General features: G+C 38.0%; 1 protein-coding gene across 3 annotated transcripts; it reads left to right on the top strand.

Annotated features, from left to right (window-relative positions):
• Nucleotides 1–6: 6 nt before the first annotated feature.
• On the top strand, nt 7–20,645 carry LOC144666382 (uncharacterized). 3 transcript variants are annotated; one of them, XR_013573175.1, is made up of 7 exons: nt 163–282; nt 639–729; nt 1,003–1,377; nt 3,976–4,104; nt 4,509–4,742; nt 6,183–6,827; nt 20,265–20,645. XR_013573175.1 is itself a non-coding variant. In XM_078527806.1 (7 exons), exons 2-7 carry the CDS (start codon nt 642–644, stop codon nt 19,748–19,750), a joined length of 1,164 nt encoding a protein of 387 aa, XP_078383932.1. In that variant the 5' UTR covers nt 163–282; nt 639–641; the 3' UTR covers nt 19,751–20,645. The 3 variants fall into 3 exon arrangements, 2 of the variants coding, with proteins under 2 accessions (XP_078383933.1, XP_078383932.1); XM_078527806.1 differs by having other exon boundaries at nt 6,183–6,243; nt 19,474–20,645; XM_078527807.1 differs by lacking the exons at nt 6,183–6,827; nt 20,265–20,645 and adding an exon at nt 7–18 and having other exon boundaries at nt 4,509–4,750.
• The last annotated feature ends 73 nt before the right edge of the window (nt 20,646–20,718 follow it).

Consider the following 20,718-nt stretch of genomic DNA (forward strand, 5'->3'; position numbering starts at 1 on the left):
AACAATGCGTACTGCGAGGTAAGTACTGTTGTATTTTGAGGAAAAATGACGTCTTAACACCGAAAACATTGAACAAAGCGTTTTCTTTCAATAATGCTATACTGCTTGTCAATTTGTTCTATTGGGCTGAGAAGGTTCAATTATTTTGTTTTTGTTACACAGTTTGTTCATTTTACTCGAAGTTATAACTCAACACCAACAGTTTTGATATCAGCCAATCACAGCACAACGGAAAGTGGAAACTTGGCACCAGTACATAATGGCATTACTTCGTGGATCGAGGTAAATGTTAATGTTTTAATAATAAAATAATACATGAAATAATAATGAATAATTATAATTATTGAAATAAATAGTTCATTAATCTAAACTTTGTTATCTAGTCTTACGGAGTATTTACATAGCTATGCTCCTACAAGAAAATGTGAGTGTCAATAAGTAAGTAGAAAATCGAAGGAACAACAAAAGTTGTTTCGATTTCTTTCCCTAGATGTCTTGTTGCATTTTGTACATCATACACTCTTCGTGCCAGCCAATAGAGAGCATGCAACTTGTTTGTTTTAAGTGCGTCATTTTTGTGATCTTGTAAGGATGTGAATTGAATATATTTTTTTGAGAGCTCTGTGTTTGTTTTGCAGAACATGAATGCCTCTGGAATTAGAGTTTGTGTCAAGGAATTGTACGAGACCAGATATGACCCAGTGTCAGTGAGTTATGCGGTCCTTACAGGTTAGTATTGAACCTCGGGCTCATACCTTGTGTTGATGTCAAATATTGGTTATTTTCAAACAAACAACATACACTGCTCTGCCTTAGTTTAGTGTCTCCAAGTGGTAAAAATTACGACCCAATAAAAAGGCTTTTTTCAGAAAACAAAAACATAAACATAAAACAAATGACAGAAACAGAAGCAAAACGTTTTAAAATACAACAAAATGAATAGAACACCCCATTCAGTTAAGAACAAAAGAGATCTAACAAAAACTTCTTCTTTTTGTGCAGATGTATGTGGTCCAGGATGGAGCTATTTCAACGGATTCTGCTATTTTACGAGTGAGAAATGTGTTAACTGGACAACAGCATTGTCAAAATGTCGCGAAGAAAATTCTGTCTTGGTTGATGTTAATAACAACGAGGAAAACGTATTTATCCAGCATAGACACAATGGAGAGAAATCCTGGCTGGGATTGAACGACAAATCGACAGAGGGAGACTTCATTTGGGCAGACCGCGGTCCTGGCAATTTCACCGCTTGGGCCAGGAATCAGCCTAACAACTTTAGAGAAGAAGATTGTGTACACACACTTGGTATAAAGTACAGTTATGAGTGGAACGACGTGAAGTGTAGTGACTGTCATCAGTATACTTGTAAGAAAGGTAAGAAATATTATTGTACCTGCGACCATCGCAGTAAGATTGTTTTATTACAATCCTGGCATACGTGCTTATCGTGGACAGGTAGTGTTAGGGATGGACCATTTATAAGCCTTATTTTATCATGTCAACTTTGTAAACATCAAATAAATACAAAGTACTAAGAAGAACAAGCAAGCAAAGGAGCATTTTTCTTTTTACGGCTTAAAGGAGAAGTTCACTCCAGAATGGCCATTTATTTTCTTTACGCCAATGAAAAGTTTATACAAGGATATGTTATTCACCAAAATTTCAGCCTCCGACGTGCGCTATAACCTTACGAAATCTTTCTTTGAATTAGCCCAAAGCTAGACAACTGAACGCCGCCATCTTGGAGCTGGTAATGTATGCGTGACGTCAAAAAACTCAGCCTGAAGTTTGGCGGGGAAATTTAAATACTCGAAACTTCTTGTTTCTTTGTAGTGGCTTTTTTTTTTGTCAAAATGCCTTTTTGTGCAGTGGCTTTGTAGTGGCTTTTTTTTTTGTCAAAATGCCTTTTTGTGCAGCTCCGTGTTGCTTAAACAGAGCTCCATGAGATACAAAAATATTTTCGCCGACTTTCACTATCTAAAGAAAAATTGCTCAAGAATGGCTTATAAGAATGGGTAAAGGACGAAAAATTCCTGCCAAAGCGAACACAAATATGTGTGTGTTCCGAAAACTATATGGAAGACTGCTTTGAAGAAGATCACAGATACAGTCTCCTAAAAAAGAAATAGCCAGACGCAATCAACCAATATAACCAATATAAGATCGCAACTGAGCTAGAAACGTTTGAATTATTTCATTTTAGATCAAGCAATATTTTGACTTCTTGTTTGTATCTTACTTATCTTTTTCTCTGTCTTTTTCCTTCTATCTTTATTTACATGTACAACCCAGTCATTGCATTCAAATTTTTTCAGCCCGTTTTGTTATTTCTATCCTGAGAAGTGTTTTTGCCAATTTAAGTCAATTTTTGTTCATGCTGTAATTATTTGCCGTCGTGGTATTTGCTCGATTAAACACCGGCTTCGTATAAACGCCGGATCAATACTGCTAACTTTTAAATAAACGCCGGGGACGTTTGATCGAGGTCCCCGGCGTTTATTTGCCGTCGAGCAAACAAGTAAACATATTCTCTTAATAGCACTGCAACGACAAACTGGTACGGTTTGCTTCTTTGGTAATTTTTTATAATGTTCATCAAACGTCCGGCGTAAAATAACTAGGATGGATGCTGTAAACAAAATGAAACAGCAATGTTCGCGTTCGTGTTGTCATGACTCACGCACTGTTGTTTATAACAGTGGAGGACGTTGGCGACATTGCCGTTTACGGTCTCATTGGTTGTATATGTTCTGCCGTTCTGTTTGTAACAAATCTTGATAGCAACATGCACGTGCCGTATGCAATACTGTTACTTTGGAAATAATCATCCTCGGAGACCGAGGAGCAGTTTTTCGGCCGTGACGACGAGAAAAATCGTGGTTCTCGAAGGATAGATAATAATAAATCAACCTGAAAAAAATACAGAAAAGTGCACTTCGTTAATAAACACCGGACCCCGATTAAAAACCGGCTTCAGATAAACGTCGGGCTTACCAGGCCAAGTTTGAAATAAACGCCGGAGGTGTTTGATTTGAGAAAACACGGTAAGCAAAATGGCTAACCTCTATTCTTTCCTTATTCTTTCGCCTCATTTCGCTTGCATGTCGTTTGAAGGGAGGTACAGAAGGAGATTTCTTAAAAAAAAATTGTTGGTATTGCGTCTGGCTTTTTCTTTCTTTTGTGGGTATTGCCACGCAGGAGACTGTATCTGTGATCTACTTTGAAGCAGTCTTTGGTTTTTGGAACACACAAATATTTGTGTCCGCTTTTGAGCAATAATTATTCTTTTAAATATCGGAAGGCGGTGAAAATAAATACCTCTTTATGTATTTCTTGGAGCTTTGTTTGAGAAAAATGGAGCTGCACAAACAGGCATTTTGACAAACAAAGAAACAAGGAGTTTCGAGCATTTAAATTTCCCCGCCAAACTTTAGGCTGAGCTCTTTGACGTCACGCATGCATTACCAGCTCCAAGATGGCGGCGTTCAGTTGTTGTGTTTTGGGATACTTCAAAGAAAGATTTTGTAGGGTTATAGCACACGTTGGAGGCTGAAATTTTGGTGAATAACATATCTTTGTATAAACTTTGTATTGGCGTAAAGAAAATAAATGGTCATTCTGGAGTAAACTTCTCCTTAAATAACTGTTAGTGTTTCTGCAGCGCTTGACAAGATTTTGGACAAGTATTCTTGAGCTCACTTCCAAATATGGCACGTTAATAGCGTACATCACAGGATATATGTCATGTGCGGATGGCAGATAATATAATAGGGACATTCCATATATGGGCATTAAGACAGTTTGTTCAATTATAGTGTTACACACTACAGTATTAAGCTGCATGCAATACTTCATAAAGCTCAAGTTGAGGTAGATAAACTTCTATCTATTAGTCAACTGAATGCCATGTTACTGAATAAACTTCTTTCTATAAGTCAAATGCAAAGTTACTGAATATTATCCATTCAACAGATCTTAACGAATGTGAAAGGTGGACAGATTACTGTGGTCTACTCGCCACCTGTGTTAATAAACGCGGATCATATTCGTGCAAATGTACGAATGGTGAAGCTGTCGACGGATATGCATGCTATTATGCAGGTAAGATTTAAAAGCACTGTTTCACTTCAATTTAATATAAACCGATGATTGACTGATAAAAGCAAGAAAAAATACTCCTGAAAATGAAACTTAAGGTAACATTTCTGTTCAAAAATATGGAATGATTAAAAATGCAAATGTTCAAATGAAAGTCAGTATTGCAACCTCTAGAGTAAAGGATCGGTGAAATCAAAATGTTATGACTAAAAAATGAATGCTTAATAATAAATCGGCTTCACATAGTGAGATTCCCCGTTATAAGTTTTGGAAAAATGGTGGCCACCACTAATCTCCCACCTCTCCACCCGTGGAGAGGCCAATCGATATATTGGATGCATGGTTTTTCTTGGTAAACATTCAGCAAAGGACATTATTTTTATAAGCATCTTTTTTTCCTCATTAAGGATTAAAATTTTCGAACATTGTTGGACGGGACGAAAACCACTTACTTACCCTAAGCAAATGGCTGAAACCAGTTACCCAAGGCAAATCATCTGACTGGAAGCGCTGTTGGAGAGCATCAGTGGATGGCTGGGCGGCATCAACTTTCCACGGACAATGCGACAACAAAGGACCTACTGTCAGCATAATTCGTGTTGGTCAGTACATATTTGGAGGATATACCAGCACTTCATGGAGTAAGTGATATAACTCTGTTTGTCTCCAGTAAATCCACATGCATAAAAGTTAATCAAAGAATCACAAAAGTTAACCACGTCCTTGCCTAATCTTCAACGTATCGTCTAAAATTGTGATATAGAGTGTGGTTAGGTTACAAGAAAATATTTTTAAAAGCCAGAAACTAGTCTAGAGTTACGTCACCTTTTAAATGGCTCGGCTAATTTCAGTAATTTTAAAAAAGCAAACTGTAATGGGAGTGTTTGCAATACAAAATCTAATTGCTAATTGTTTTTGGACAAGTCGGTCTGAAAGTTGACTCTTAAAAACAGTTCACAGCGCTAAACAGAAAAGTTGATTTCACCCCCAATATGATACTTGTAAAGCTGATTCTATAATATGTCTTATCAAAATTGTTTTCTGATTCCCTAGAACGACAAAGATTCCAATTAAAGAATTTTATTAAAAAAAAAGGAGCGTAATACACGCGTTAGGTCATTCCCTGAGAGAGTTTTTAACCTCTCAGTACAATAAGACAGTAATGTTTAAAAGTGTTTTTACTCTCTTATTGGCCATGGAATTTAGATACATCTGTTACAGCAAAGGTAATGATTTCTTTTCTGTTCATGTCGCGCGTTCATGTATTTGCCATTGTGCATTGTCACAGCTTATTCATTTGTAGGTACAGTTTGTAGCTAGTGATCCAAATTAATACTTACCAAAAAAATGGATATCACAAAAAAATACCTGGGCCGAGTAATGGAATTTCTTACCCGCTGTACAATAACTGACCAGCAACACGTTCGTAAAACTTTTTCTTTATGATGGTGGTTTACAAAGCCTTTTGTAAAAAATCCGGTGTTTTTCAGCTCGAGTTGTCAGCAAGTCACCGACTTCGACAACGCTGTTTGTCGCTGTGGGTTCAGGAAGCATTTTATCTGTTGTTTGTTATATCGCGGGGACATTATGTTCAGTAATGTTACAAACATTTAAAAGCGCTTCCTTCACCGTCAAAACGAATCTAATTTCGTTACTGATTTACTGGCCACAGGAAAGAAAATCGACTTCTTTCAGTACTTATGTAACATATCTGTATAAAATAATCATGTTGAAGAACAGTTCACAAAAGGGGCGATAACGTAACAACTTTTAGATGGTATAACTTGAGAGCATTGGAATAAACTTACTTTAATTTTAGAGTTAAGCATAAAACATATTTTCATTTTATGCACTTTTTAATCAGTTTTTGTTTCTTTTAATTGTTTGTTTGTTTTATTTTGTTTTGTTTTGTCTGTTTCTCTTTTGAATCTACCAATCTTAATAATTTAGAATGAGAAATTACGAACTTATAGCACTGTAAGTATTTAGCGTTCTCAATCGCAAATAAGAAACGATCCAAAGGGTACTTATACTCAGAAACAATTTAAAACACTTTTTTCATTATTATTATTCTTTATTAGCCTCCAGGAATAGCTACGCGTACAGTTCGACAGCTTTTCTTTTCTCACTTGTGAACAAGCCAGGATGGGGACCAGTAACATTCAAGCCACCGGGGGTAGCAGGGTCAAGTTCTTACCAATATGCTATAGACGATACCCCTAGCTATGGACCAACCTTCGGAGGAGGGCACGATATCCACATTTCTAACTACGCCTCATCAAACACAGGTTCATACGCAAATCTCGGATACTCCTACAATCCACCAGCTGGTCACAGTTATCACAGCTCATTCACGAAACCATTCCTGGCGGGTAGTTATTACTTTCAACCAGACGAAGTTGAAGTTTTCTACGAAACTACCTGAAAATGGATGAAATGGAGAACGATGGCTTACAGATAGAATGGGAACCGCTTCTTAACTAACGTCTTGAGCTGCAATTAATTAGATTCGCTTAATATATAAACATTTATAGAATTCCAATCATTGAACAACTTTAATCAGAGCAATGCACTTATTGTATTAAAAATAATCATCAATCTTTTTAAAAACAGTTACAGTTCGAAATTAAAATTGTAACAATGTAAAGAAATATATTTTAACGGATGATTAAACATTAGGTAGCTGGTTAGCCTTTTTTAGTAATAACACTTTTCTGAAGCTCAACGTGACAATAGGGTGACAAACACGTGACAAGAAAACTTCGATCAACGTTTATTGAGCAGTCAGTATATATGATTAAAGTTTGAGGTGAAGTTTTTTTATCAGAAACTTCATCTGTGGAAGAAAATGTTTAATTGAGTTTCCTTATTTCTCGGGTTGCAGAAAATAAGAAAAACAAGTTTTATTTTATGATTAAGTCAAAGTTATATGCATCGTTATCTTTGCTAGATATAGATAGTGTGAAATTGGACTTACATGATTAAAACTACATGATTAAAACTATTATTAAATGATTTTTTTTGTTTATTCAAAGGTGGTTGATAATTAGGTCACGTTCTGTGTAAGGGCAACGTGTGACCTCATACAGGTATGAAAATCGACGTGTGAAATAAAAAAGACGCTGGGACATATTAGTAATAGTTTCTTTTTTGAGTCTAATGCTTGCGTGCGCTTTGCGCATGCGCATTAGACTCTTTGTTATATGAAAAAAGCTGTTAGCAATCCCAAGGGAATGGTTCGGGATCGATAATCGTTCGCTGTAATGTAGAAAACAATGATCAGCTGCAAGAACGGACTCCGTACGGACACGCACGATTAGTTTCAATTAAAAACAGCCAATCAGCGACACGTGTTCCCACGCATAATTAAAAGTTCTTTCTCAAGTCACGATTATTCAACACTTGAACAGGACGTAATAATTTTCCAGTTAAGACATTTGTAAGCTTTTTGTGAAAATAAATCTTCGTTTTCAGTTCAGTTAAGCACTTTTGTTTTCGTCTTGCTTAAAAAGCAAGACGTCTTTGAGAAAAAATATTTCGACGGCGACTCGCGTTTATTTACACAATGCGACCAAATATTTATTTTGTTTTAAAAAATAGAAAACTTTACCTCGTATTTTGTATTTAAGTCATTCGAATTTTGACCAATTTTTTCTTTACAGTGCAAACAAAAACCTTCAAAAATAAAAGATGTACATGGATAAATGTAAATCAAGTTACGCGACTAAATCAAAATGCCTTTGTTTGGCCGCTTTGCAGTATTACACTGTCCCGGCCTTTGCCATACACTGAAATCGAATTTCATGCTTTTACGACTCTCAGAGATCTTAAGTTCTTCTTACAGCTAGAAAAATCATAAAATGGTTACATTGATATGGAAGTGATGATTCGCGAAATTTGTACATCATGATAAACAGTCTTCGCTCCTGTGTATGGTAGCTCGATAATAATTGCCTAGTTTCCAGCGTTCAAAAGGTCATCATTATATTGACGTGAGCATTTACACCCGTTTTTAGGAAAATCTGTCACTTAGTGCTTACAGTACAATGGAGTAACAGTCACTATTTCAAGTGCTTTTATTACAAAATCTGTTTCAAGAGTCATCATCAAAATGGTGAAAAATCTGAAAGAAAACGATGTGAAGTTCTTCAACCCTTGTTGTAATGAACATGCTTTTTGTAAATCGTCACGCAATCTTGTCCAAATGTTTAATCGTTTCTGCTTTTACGGACAATACGGAAGAAGTAACATCAACTCCTGTTCATACTTTAAATTTTGTGAAGCATATAACATTTATGACTGTTTCGTTTTCATCCATAATCATCCACGATGCCCCTAGCTTGCTATAAGCATTTTAAATTGAACTCCCGAACACAAACCTCTAACCAATTTTAACCGGCTTACGAAAACCGCGCAATCTGTATCACTATGCCATACGGCATTAGACTCATGTCACCCTTGTTGACCTATATTTTTAATAGCGTGCGCTGCAAAGCAAACACAGTCCTTGAAGTTAAATGGAATAAACCTATCGAGAGAGAGGGAAAGCTTCTTTTGTCACATTCATTGTAAAACGTTTTCATCGACGGTAGTGATTTGCAAAGCCTTTTGTTTTTCAGCTCGAGTTGTCGGGAAGTCGCCGACTTCGACAACACTGTTTGCCACTGTGGGTTCGGAAGCTTTCTATCTGTTATTCGTTATACCGATTTCAACTTATGTTAGTAGAAACTCAGCTGTGTTCTATTGGAAATCCGCGAATCTGATTGGTTCTCCCACTGTTTTCTATTTTAACAATAGAGTGTTTCTGTCGAGGAACTATCGTCTGATAGTTGCCCCGGCCCGCGGAAATTTGATGTTCTTAAAACAAATATTAGCCCGAGAAGCGAAGCTTCGAGGGCAAATATGCTAGTTTTAAGAACATCAAATTTCCAAGGGGCAACTATCAGACCGATAGTTCCGAGACAGAAACACTCTATTGTTTTTATTGTTCACCACTAAATTTTCTTCCGCGCGCACATACAAAAACGAGCATCGTGAATTATTTTTACTTTTCAGGATAAAAAACTCAATTGAAAGCCGAAATTTAACAAACGAAACAAAACCAGACAAGAAACCCACTAAATGCAGTGAATTTGGTTGGGTTTTTTTGTCTGCAGGCAGCTTGTTTACAAAAAACAGCCACGGGCGGGCACTATCGATCCGGGCATTTTTCACGGGAGGGCACTATGGGCTGATAGTGCCCTCCGGCGGACGGGCACTATCGCGTCACGTGTTCAATTTAAACCAATCAGAATCGGAGAAAATTTAGTGGTGAACTATAATCACGGATAGAAAACAGTCGCGCGCGTGTAGCTCTTTAAGTGAAGATGTCCTTTAAAGCGGACCATCGCATTTCGCTCGGACCAAAGTTCTCCTTCAAACTTTGCCCAGTGAACTGTCTTGGTTTATAAGTAAATGCAACGGCATTAGTTTTTTCAGAGCCTATAACAGCCAAGGCGACAAAAAGGCTAAATTTTGATGGTCGCTACAACGAAAAACTGCACAGGTTGACGAGCTCGGCACACAAAAACCGCCGAACGCAGCAGAAAACTATTATAATCCCATGAAAGGGGGTCCTTAAAGGGTTGTGAACTCATGTTTTTTTTTTAACATTTTTTTTATTTAAAAGTTCGGAAAAAATTATATCTCAACATCTGTCAGATCGCTTTTTATAAACATGCCAATGTACCGTGACTTTGCTGGCCTTTAATTTCCAAGTCCAGACCAAACCATTCTAAATTCCACCTGAATTCTACTAAATAGATGCCAGTGAGTACAGAAATCTAAAAATACCTTGCACTTCTTACTCTCTTTGGTCACAGCGACTTCCAACTTTTCGTGTTTTAAGCGAATCTTTCACACACATTATGCAAATGAGGTTGTAAACCCAACTACGGTTGTTTTTAACAAAAACGGTTAAATTGTAAAAATTCGACATTGTAAGTGAAAAATACAGGAAGTTTTATAGAAAGAAAACTTGCAAATTATATAAGTGGTTAATATAGGCGATTTATTTTGTCTTCAACTTTGCATGCTTCCAAGACAAATGTCATAATTGATTTGCAATATGTGTTGTCTGCTGAACTTTGACCGATGTTTTAAAACAAACCGTTCTAACTTTTTGGAACTCGCTGTTTTTCATTTAAAACTGAAGGGAAGAACAGATAAGTTCTTCCTAAATCTGAAAGCGTTCAAGGTGTAGTATTTTAAAATTTCTTCAGTTTTAACTGGTCTAACAAGTTGGAGTAATGTACCTCTTGAAATAAACAATTTGTGACCTTGTATTTCAGTTGACTTGTTTTGTTGCCACATTATAACGTTGCAATTTTAGTTAGTTAACCTGCTGTTAACTAACAGCAGGTTTTGCATAAAACAGCCCTCATTTTTCTTAGCCTGATTTACCGCGGTCTCTATGGTCGCTTTCTTCCTTAACGCCTTACAACTTTATTTGCGTGACTTTTCGTGTTACATGCAAACAAGATTTGCGTCGGCAAAACCCGACGGTTCGTACCGTCAAAATTCTATTGCCACAATTCACGTTACCAGCTGTAAGGATGTTCAAAGACATTTGAAATTGTCATTCTGTTACTAGTTTTATTCATAATTTAGTGTATAGTGTTGTATAATGGCACGAATTGTTAAATAAATGTTAGGGACAGTTCTCGTAAGTATTGTCACTGTGATAATGTAATTAGTTTTGAGCCAAAGTTTTGTAATTGGCTCCAAAATTAAACTTTCAAAACAAGATGTCGTGCTTTTTGTCGCAAACGGGAAAGTGTGGCGATTCACGAGGCGTTTCAAGACTTTTCTGCTTGCTTGAGTGCGATGAACCGATAGACAGCCACCTCGCTTCTATCCATTTATCGCAAGAGAATATCACAGAATGGCAAATTATCCTGGCCAGAGCTGGCTTTTTTGATTTAGAGGAGTCGGTTGTCGAAAAAATGACCGTGTACGCCAAGCATAGGCACACATATGGAAAGTTCTGGCGCCCAAGAACAGCTTTCCTATATCCAGCGCACCAAGGACGCCCACGAAGAAACCAGCAAGGGGCAAAGAGCCGATATTCCGTAAATTTGGAAATGTCAAAGGCTATTCAGAAGATGTACGGTGTGTTCGTTCAAGTCGGATCAGGTGCGTAGAGAATTACCATGCAGTTTCTTTTACATAAAACAGATTATAAAAATATTTTTCTTTTGCTTTAGTAGTTCATGCCGGTTCAAGATTTCTTGAGCTGCTCTTTCTAACATTTGTTGAGGAGGGAGAGTTATTTGCGCCCGCTAAATTCTTCTGAAGCTTTTGTCGGTACTTCCAGGTTACACTGTTGGTTCATATTCTATATTTGCGCACTAAGACGCCACTGTTAGATAGCCTGTTTTGAATGCTGTTTAGACAAATACATGTTAAAATAAATTCTTTAAGAATTACGAAGTTAATAAGGGAAGGTTTTTTTTTATAGCTTGTGAGACCCCTGCGGCCCTTTCTTATGTTTTTTTGCGTTTGCCATTAGGGGTGGAGCATAAGATGATTTATGGGGGAGGGGATGTAAATCCTAAAAGAAGGCTAAGGCCCCAAAAAATATCTAGCGAGCACCAAAAAATATCTTGTTAGGCTGTAAGAAAATAAAAATAACGAGCATCTAAAATGCTCCATCCCCCCGCCCTATAAAAAAAGTCTAACAGTCCTTAGGCTATCAGCCTTGACTAATCAGACTATTCGGTTCCTATTGTCCCTTATCTCTACTAAGTGTACTTAGTACAATTCTACTTAGTAGCAGACTATGTAAACCAACACGGCCAGGCTACACAAGCCAGAAATAACTACATCATTTTCTAACTTGTTGTGGAGAGGGCTAGAAAAAGACAAAAATGGGGAGGAGGAAACGCGAGGCGTGCAAGTTTCTTTTATTGTTTAGACTGTCATCGAATATAATTTTCGTGATATCATTTTAATTATAATATTGTTTTTAACTAATATACAGTTATTTGTATCAACTGCCGCAACCAATACAACGTTTCTGTGAAGGAAATGCACTGGGTATTACCTACCTCGGAAAAAGAAAAAGAAGAAGACGCCACCGACATATCAAGAAGTTCAAGGTTAGTCATTACCAGTATTTCTAAGCTTTAAGAACATCTAGCGACAAACCCAATTTGTCAACGAGCTCAAGTGAAACTGGTTTCGTATTTACAATATCATTTGATTTGATATTTTTTGCATCAGTTTGCTACATTAGAAAATAAGATGAACATTTTTAACCTTTTGGCAGTCACTTTAAAATAAAGCATCAACTTATTATATATATATATATATATATATATATATATATATATATATATATATATATATATATATATATATATATATATATATATATATATATATATAAACAAATAAAATAAACAAACATAGATGTAATATACTAGCCTGCGTAGCTGGTGGTTTTGTCGCGTTCAAGGTGAAGGGGCCATGAGGTCGGCACTATTTGACGGCAAACCGGTGCCGGGAAATGGTGCAAATCTGTGTCAATCAAGCCGCTGTTAAGAAAGACATCAATCAAAATATTAATGCATGCATGCGTGCGTGTAGAATGCGAATACTGGTGGTTTTTGCCTTTGATATTTTTACGCCGCTGAGATTTTTTTTAATTTAAGCCGGATTTCTCGCCTCATGTTTGACGTCACTGAAAATATATTGGTGCATACGTAGAAACGTTTTTATTGGTTAGCTGCTTTCACAAAAATGAGCAGCTATTGTGATATGTGCATGGTCAACACCAAAACATGCGAACTAAACAAAAAACTTTGTTATGCTATTCACTGTGCCTTTTCCAACCATCCGATGGCCACTGCGCACACTCCGTTTCCCGGCACTGCGATGTCCCCCCCCCCCCCCCGCGCGAGGAGCCTAGGGAGAAGAATGACTTTTGAACCCTCGTAGCTTCACCACTCGTTGTCACGGCTTCGCCGCTTGCTCCCGAGTAAATCCCAGCAAAACTGCCAGCTATGCAGACTAGTAATATACTTAATTGATTTATTTTTCGTCATTGCCAAATGTGAACAGACTAGCATTTTCCCTATTGAGAAATAAACTTCTTTTCACTGGGTAAAAAGATATAACGTCCGAATAATAATTGTTATCGAGGTAAATCAATACTTGTTGTTTTGTACAATTTCCTTACGATTTATGTTATTAGCGTCATTCGAGATTTCAATAAAGATAAATTTTCATTTTAAGGCCTTGCAAAGAAGCTGCAGTAGCTCAGCTCACTTCCTCAACCTTTTCACCCGTAACTCCCCGTGTATCGAGGCGTGGCTGCAGCTTAGATGAAACGTGGACGCCTTCAGCTCTGCTAGAGTTAGACGAAAGCATGGAAATGCAGAAGTGTTGTTTGGGTTCAGAGAAGGATGAAGGCACAGTACAAGTTTTCAATGCATGTATCGACAGCCTTGCCGATGCCATAAAAAAGCCAAGAATTGATCCTCTAGAATCGCAGGTAACTTGCTGGGAACATTGCTCCAGTATGGAAAAATCGGACGTTGTACAGAAAGCAGAAGAAGCCTGTCACCTGATATGTGATGTTATCGCTCCAAACGCTGGAAAGCAACTATTTCAAGAAGTTGTCAATCAACACCAAATTAAAACTAATGCTGGTGATGTTGGCTTGGAGGCTCTTGTCACAGCGTATCAAAACGCACCATCAAAATCTTTGAAAACTCAGATCCTGAGTATCTATGCCAACAGTTTTACTGCAAAAGAGCTCAAAGAAATTCACAAGTCATTTGAAAATCTCTCCGATCGACAAATAAAAAAAGCCAGAGCTCTAGCGAAGAATGAAGGGCCCGGTGTACCAGCGGAGAAGATACCCCAGCATAGAATCCGTGTGGACCAGAGCCAACTTGACCACTTTTTAGAATTCACAATGCGCCCTTATTACTACCAAGACGTAGCTTATGGTACTCGTACCCTCAAACTTGACAGTGGTGAAGAACTTGTGATGCCTAACGTCGTCCGCACAGTGGCCAGATGCACTATTATTAATCAATACCTCGAATACTGCAAGGAAACTGACTTTCAACCAATAAGTAGATCCACCATGTGGAGAGTGCTTGACGTTCAAGAAGCTTCGCAGAGGAAATCATTGCGGGGTCTGGACAATACAGCAGCGGACGGTGCAGACGGATTTAAGGACTTACTTAGAATTGTAGACGAGCTGGAGCGTGTTGGGGCAGAGAAAGAATGGTGTACGCAAGCTCGAAAGCGGCTTCACGAGGGGAAACTTTATCTCAAGACAACATACCGCGACCACTGTAAACAGGATAGTAGCCTTTGCCCTGATCACTGCAGAACGTTTGGTTTGAGCGATGTCAGTGACACTGACTATCAAACGGCATGCAACCATAGCCATGACATGGCATGCGAGAGCTGTGAAAGTCTGAAAAGTGTCGTAGAAGACATCAAATGTGCCATTCCTACCTACGTGACACAGCTGGGTAAAGAAAAAGCAGGCGACCTTCAATATGATGCAAACGTTGCTGCCTCTAAAATCTTTGAATGGAAAGCACATGTTCTTAGAGCGCAGAACCAGGATCAAGTAAAGCAGCAAATTCTCAACTCTCTATAGGAAGAAGAAGTATTCATAGTAGTTGACTGGGCAATGAAGTTCACGGCTATGAAGTTTCGGGAGAAGCAGGCAGATTGGTTCGCCAAGAGGGGAATCAGCTGGCATGTTAGCAGCGTAGTCATGAAACGGGATGAGTGCCCTGAAGTAACCTGCTACGTTCACCTGGTAAACAGTTGCCAACAGCAGGACTGGTTTGCAGTGCTTTCAATCATGGAGAACCTCCTGTCTACGTTGAAATCGCAAAATCCAGCAACAAGGAAGGCTTACATCCGATCAGACGAGGCTGGATGTTATCACAATAGCATGCTGGTGTCGTCCTTTCAAGAGCTCGGTCAACGTCAGGGGATAAAGATTTTGAGATACGACCACTCTGAGCCTCAATCGGGAAAGGACATGTGTGATAGGATCTTGTGTCCAATTAAGGCATCTATCAGAAGATATTGCAATGAAGGTCATGACGTTGTCTCTGCTCAACACATGCATACAGCCTTGAAAGAGAGACCGGTAAAGGGGACGACAGCAGAGGTATGTACTGTTCAGGAGCAGTTCACAACGCTGAAGATAAGTCAGATTTCAAACTACAGCAACCTCCACAACTTCGCGTTTACCCAAGAAGGCCTTCGTGTATGGAAAGCCTTCAATGTCGGTCCCGGAAAGTTTATTCCATGGAATGACATTGTATCTTTTCCCCAAACTAAAACAGGCCTTTTAGAGGAGGTTCCATTCTTTTCTACCACTGCTAGACAATTTAAAGAGAGCACCAAAGCAGATGACAGTGAGGAAGAGCTTTACGAATGCCCTGAAACAAGCTGCACTGACGAGTTCCAAAATCAGGCCGACCTTGATCTCCATATGAATATGGCCAATCATCACACGACTCAGTAACCTGTAAAGGAAAGTCTTTATGATAAAGTAAGGAGAGGCTGGGTTGAACACTTTCAGACATTAACATTACAAGGTGAAAGTTCCGCTGAAAAAACAGCAGTCGCCACGACAGAATCTCTAACATTAACATCATTACCGATGGGATGGGCACTTCAGAAGAAAAGTGGAAGTAAGAGGTTTTCCCAGAAAGTTCGGGAATACCTAACAAAGAAATTTAACATCGGTAAAGACACTGGCAGGAAGGAAGATCCAGAGCAGGTTGCGAAGGACATGAGAACTGCCATGACAATAGACGGAGAAAGACTGTTTGATAGAGCGGAATGGCTGTCGAAGACTCAGATCCAAGGTTTCTTCTCAAGGTTGTCGGCGCGCATGAAAAAGGGAAACCAGAAGCGCATGGAGAGTGAAGACGAGGAGGATACAGACAGGGAGGAGGACGATGATGAAGATTTATTAGAGGAATACGCATGCGATTTAGATGAGCACAGCCTCAGGGAGACAGCGGATGCTGTACAGGAGAAAATTGGCCTGGCTCATCCAATTATATATGATGTATATAATTTGTGCACGTTTGCAAGAGAGGGGAAGTTAGCATCTTTCAAAGTTAAGATGCTTAGGGAAATGTGTTCACATTTTGATATCCCTTTTCGATCTAGAGATGCCAAGCCAATCCTGGTTACAAAAATTAATGACCTTGTTTCAGAGTGTAGTTGTACCGTGTAGTGGCGACGGAGGTCAAAGCCTGGGGTGTGGGAGGTACTCAAAAAAGTTTTATACGGGAAGGCTCCGCCCCATGGTCCAACTCCTTACGGCCTTTTATAAACCATTTTGACAGGAAAGGTACCCCTTTCGTGTAACTTTTACTAAAATAAACCCATTTATATACCGAAAAGACATGGCATATGCCTAAACCAGGAAGTCTTGATGTTATTTTTATGAAGCGTTTGATACATTTAAATAATACAGCCATAAGGTGCGTTTGTTCGAAATATTTAAACTTGAACACTCTTTTAAATACCTAATTAACCGATATCCCAACGCTTTCATTTACCTAAACTTGTGAGATTCCTACTCTTAGATACCAAAAGCATGAAAAAGGTACCCCTTTCGGACGGAGCCTCCCCGTTTAGGCCATTAAGGGGTTACCCCCTCCCCCTGGAGGGGGGGGGGGGGTCAGAGACTTTTCTGGTTATAAGCTTAGAGGTAGTTGTGCAAACTGAGATTTGTTTAAGGCGTGGTAGCATATCTAAAAATAAAAACTGAATGGATAAGAAAAAAGTCGAAAAAAACTAGACAAAGAACCAGGCGATTAGTTTTGAACAGATTAGGTATAATTTTTTGGCCGTGTCACGCCAGTTTCCGTTTTCACCGATTGATCTAAATTTGAGTCAAGAAAACAGACAAGTGCTTTTTTGAGTAGAGATTTTCTTCGAAAAGTATTTTATTTGCAACGAGAAAGTGTTTTCTTTTCTTTTTTTCGAAAAGAATGATATGATCTCAAGGTGTAGTAAGTTGTACCGTGTGGTGGCAACAGGGATCAGAGACGTTTCTTGTTATAAGCTTAGAGGTAGTTATGCAAACTGAAATTTGTATAAGGTCTGGTAGCACATCTAAACATGAAAACCAAATGGATGAGCAAAAACGTCGAACGAACCTAGATAAAGAACCACACGATAGCGATTAGTTCTGAACAGATTAGGTATAAATTGCTGGCCGTGTCACGTCAGTTTCCGTTTTGTCACGGTAAAAGTCGCTCCAGTGATCTATAAAGTTTGAGTCAAGGAAACAGACTTGAAAGTATTTTTTTTAGTGGCGAATTCATTAGGAAGAAAGGTAATTAGGGCCACAAAGTACCGTCCTCAGCTACGGTAACAGGATAAATTAATTGTTTTTAACTTCGTACATTGATGTCAGTAATTAAATTAAAATGTCACGAATTCTAGATTTGAATGTGTGGTGTTAAAATTAAACTTATTACATACTGAGCAAACGATCAGATTTCAAAAGTAACAAAACTGTTAACTCAACAATAGAAATCAGCAAAACCTAAGAGTACACAATCCAACTAGTAAGTTTACCTGACCAAGTTTAGCAGAGAGCGAAACTGCATAATTAATTTGTAACAAATTCAAAGTTCCAGGACGAATAATTCGCCGTTTTAACCGCTTAAAAAGTTTGCAAGTGATCGTTCTGTGAAATCACCTGTATTTTTGACTTGCAATGCTGTAGGTCAACGATTTAACCATTTTTGTTAAAAACAACCGTTACTCGGTTTACAACCTCATTTGCATAATGTGTGTGAAAAACTCGCTTAAAACACGAAAAGTTGGAAGTCGCTGTGACCAAAGAGAGTAAGAAGTGCAAGGTATTTTTAGATTTCTGTGCTCACTGGCATCTATTTAGTAGAATTCAGGTGTAATTTAGAATGGTCTGGTCTGGACTTGGAAATTATAGGCCAGCAAAGTCACGGTACATTGGCATGTTTATAAAAAGCGATCTGACGGATGTTGAGAGATAAATTTTTCCAAACCTGAAAATAAAATAAAAAATTAAAACAAACATGAGTTCACAACCCTTTAAGGACCACCTTTCATGGAATTATAATAGTTTTCTGCTGCTGTTGGCGGTTTTTGTGTGCCGAGCTCGTCAACTTGTGCAGTTTTTCGTTGTAGCGACCACCAAAATTTAGCCTTTTTGTCGCCTTGGGTGTTATAGGCTCTGAAAAAAATATTTTAACGTATTTCAAAAAACTAATGCCGTTGCATTTACTTATAAACCAAGATAGTTCACTGGGCAAAGTTTGAAGGAGAACTTTGTTCCGACCCGAAATGCGATGGTCCGCTTTAAAGGACATCTTCACTTAAGCGGTAAATTTTCTTGATTGTTATCTTCAAAGTGCACAATATTGTCGGTTTTGGACTGCAATCCTTTAGAGTTTCTACTAAAACAATTAGACTACTCGCCCTCGTTTTCTATGAGCGATAGTCAACTCGGCTGTGCCTCGTTAACTATTCACTCATAGAAAACTCGGGCTCGTAGTCTAATTGTTAATTAGCAATGTTACAAACAGTTGAAAGCACTGGCTTTACCGTCGAAGGTAAATAAAGGTGACGGGCCTACACGACTCCTACGTTCGTGACATTTGTAACCTTTGCCGTTTTATGTTGAGTTCGGTCTTTCGACCTTATTTGCTTCTGACTTCTTTCTGAGGGTACTGTTATTATTCGGAGGCATTATGTATTGTAGAGCTGTAAGATTGTGGCCAAGGATGTGTCTAGAGGTCATAAGTCCGTGCTGCGTGGTTTCCGTTTGTAGAGTTGAATGACACCTCTAAATCTGTACTCTGCCACATGTTGTGCTAGTTCAGTTTGTTTTGGCTCAAGTCTATTTGCAAGATATGCTTTAGGCTCTCAAAATGTTCGCCCTGGAAGGACAAGATCTGAAATGATCCGTGAAAATGTAAACTACTTGCATGTTATTACTTGACTGGCCACAAGAACGAAAGTCAACTTCTTTCCGTACTATAAAAGTAACATATCAGCTTAGCAATTCATCATGATGAAAAACAATTCGAAAGGAGGAGGGGGTGGGGGGTGGGGTGAAAATGTAACAACTTTTTAATGGGTACAACTTGGTAACATCAGAATTGAACTTACTTTAATTTTGGTGTAAAACTTAAAATATATTTTTTTCTTACATTTTATTTGTTTTTGTTTTTATGTTTTCTTTTTGTTTGTTTCTCTTTTTAACCTGCCAATGTTAATAATTAAAGACGATAAATTACGAACTAAAAGCACTGCAACTTTTAGCCTTCTTCTTATTATAGGATGGGGACCAGTAACATTCAGGCCACCAGGACCTCATGGCTCTTATCAACATGCTATATACGATCGAAATGATTATGGACCAACATTCGGAGGAGGGTACGATATTCACATAAAAAACTACGCCTCGTCAAACACAAATTCATACACAGATCTTGGATACTCCTACAATCCACCAGCTGGTCACAGGTACGGCACCTCATTCGCACAATCATTCCTGGCGGGTAGTTATAACTTTCAACCAGACGAAGTTGAAGTCTACTACGAAACCACCTGAAAATAAGTGAAATGGAGAACTGCAGCTTACTGATGGAACGGAAAACAGGTCTTGACTAACGACTTGAACTGTAATTAATTAGATTCACTAAATATATAAACATCTGTAGAATACCAAGTATTGTAGCAACTATAATCAGAGCAATGCCGGCAATTATTGAATCAGAAATAATTATCAAACTTTTTCAAAAATAGTTACAGTTCGAACATATAATTGTAACAACGTAATGAATTCCATTTTCGCAAATGATTGAAAATTTTGTAGCTTATTAAGCATTAATAATTATAAAAAACGTGTCTGCAGCCCACCATGTATCTCAGCAACCCATGGGAATATACTTAAACTGAATTATTTACTCGTGACATTGGCGTGACAATAGGGTGACATTAGCGTGACTGGAAAACTTCGATCAACTTTTATTGACCAGTCGGTATATAAAATTAATGTTTGAGGTGAATTTGCTTATCAGAAACTTTTCATCTGTGAAAGATAATTTTTAATTGCGTTTCTTGAGTTCTTGAGTTGCAGAGGATAAGAAAAAATAGTTTTCTTTTACGATTAAGTCAAAGTTATATGCATCCTTTATCTCTGCTACATACTGATTAGAAATCGGATAAGTTGACTAGTCACTGTGAAATTGAACTTTTTGGGTTAAAAGTAATATAAAAGAAATATTTTCTAGTTTATTCAAAAGTGCTTTAAAATTAGGTCACATGCTGTGTAAGGGCAACGTGTGTTTTTTGATTTTTTCCAATATAGTGTAATAGCAAAGTCAATCGAGCAAATAAGTGATCTTGTAGGATATATTTGTTATCAGCTTTCCTTAAAAGTAGTGACCGCATGCAGTTGTGAAAATCGACGTTTTAAACGTGTGAAATAAAAGAAGACGCTGGAACATCTTAGTAATAGTGACTTTTAATAGCAAGCGCTGTAAAGCAAACATATTGCTTTTAGCACTGTGTGACGGA

The sequence above is a fragment of the Oculina patagonica genome, chromosome 9 (assembly GCF_052425735.1).
Source record: "Oculina patagonica isolate OP01 chromosome 9, crgOcupat, whole genome shotgun sequence".
Classification (NCBI taxonomy): domain Eukaryota; kingdom Metazoa; phylum Cnidaria; class Anthozoa; order Scleractinia; family Oculinidae; genus Oculina; species Oculina patagonica.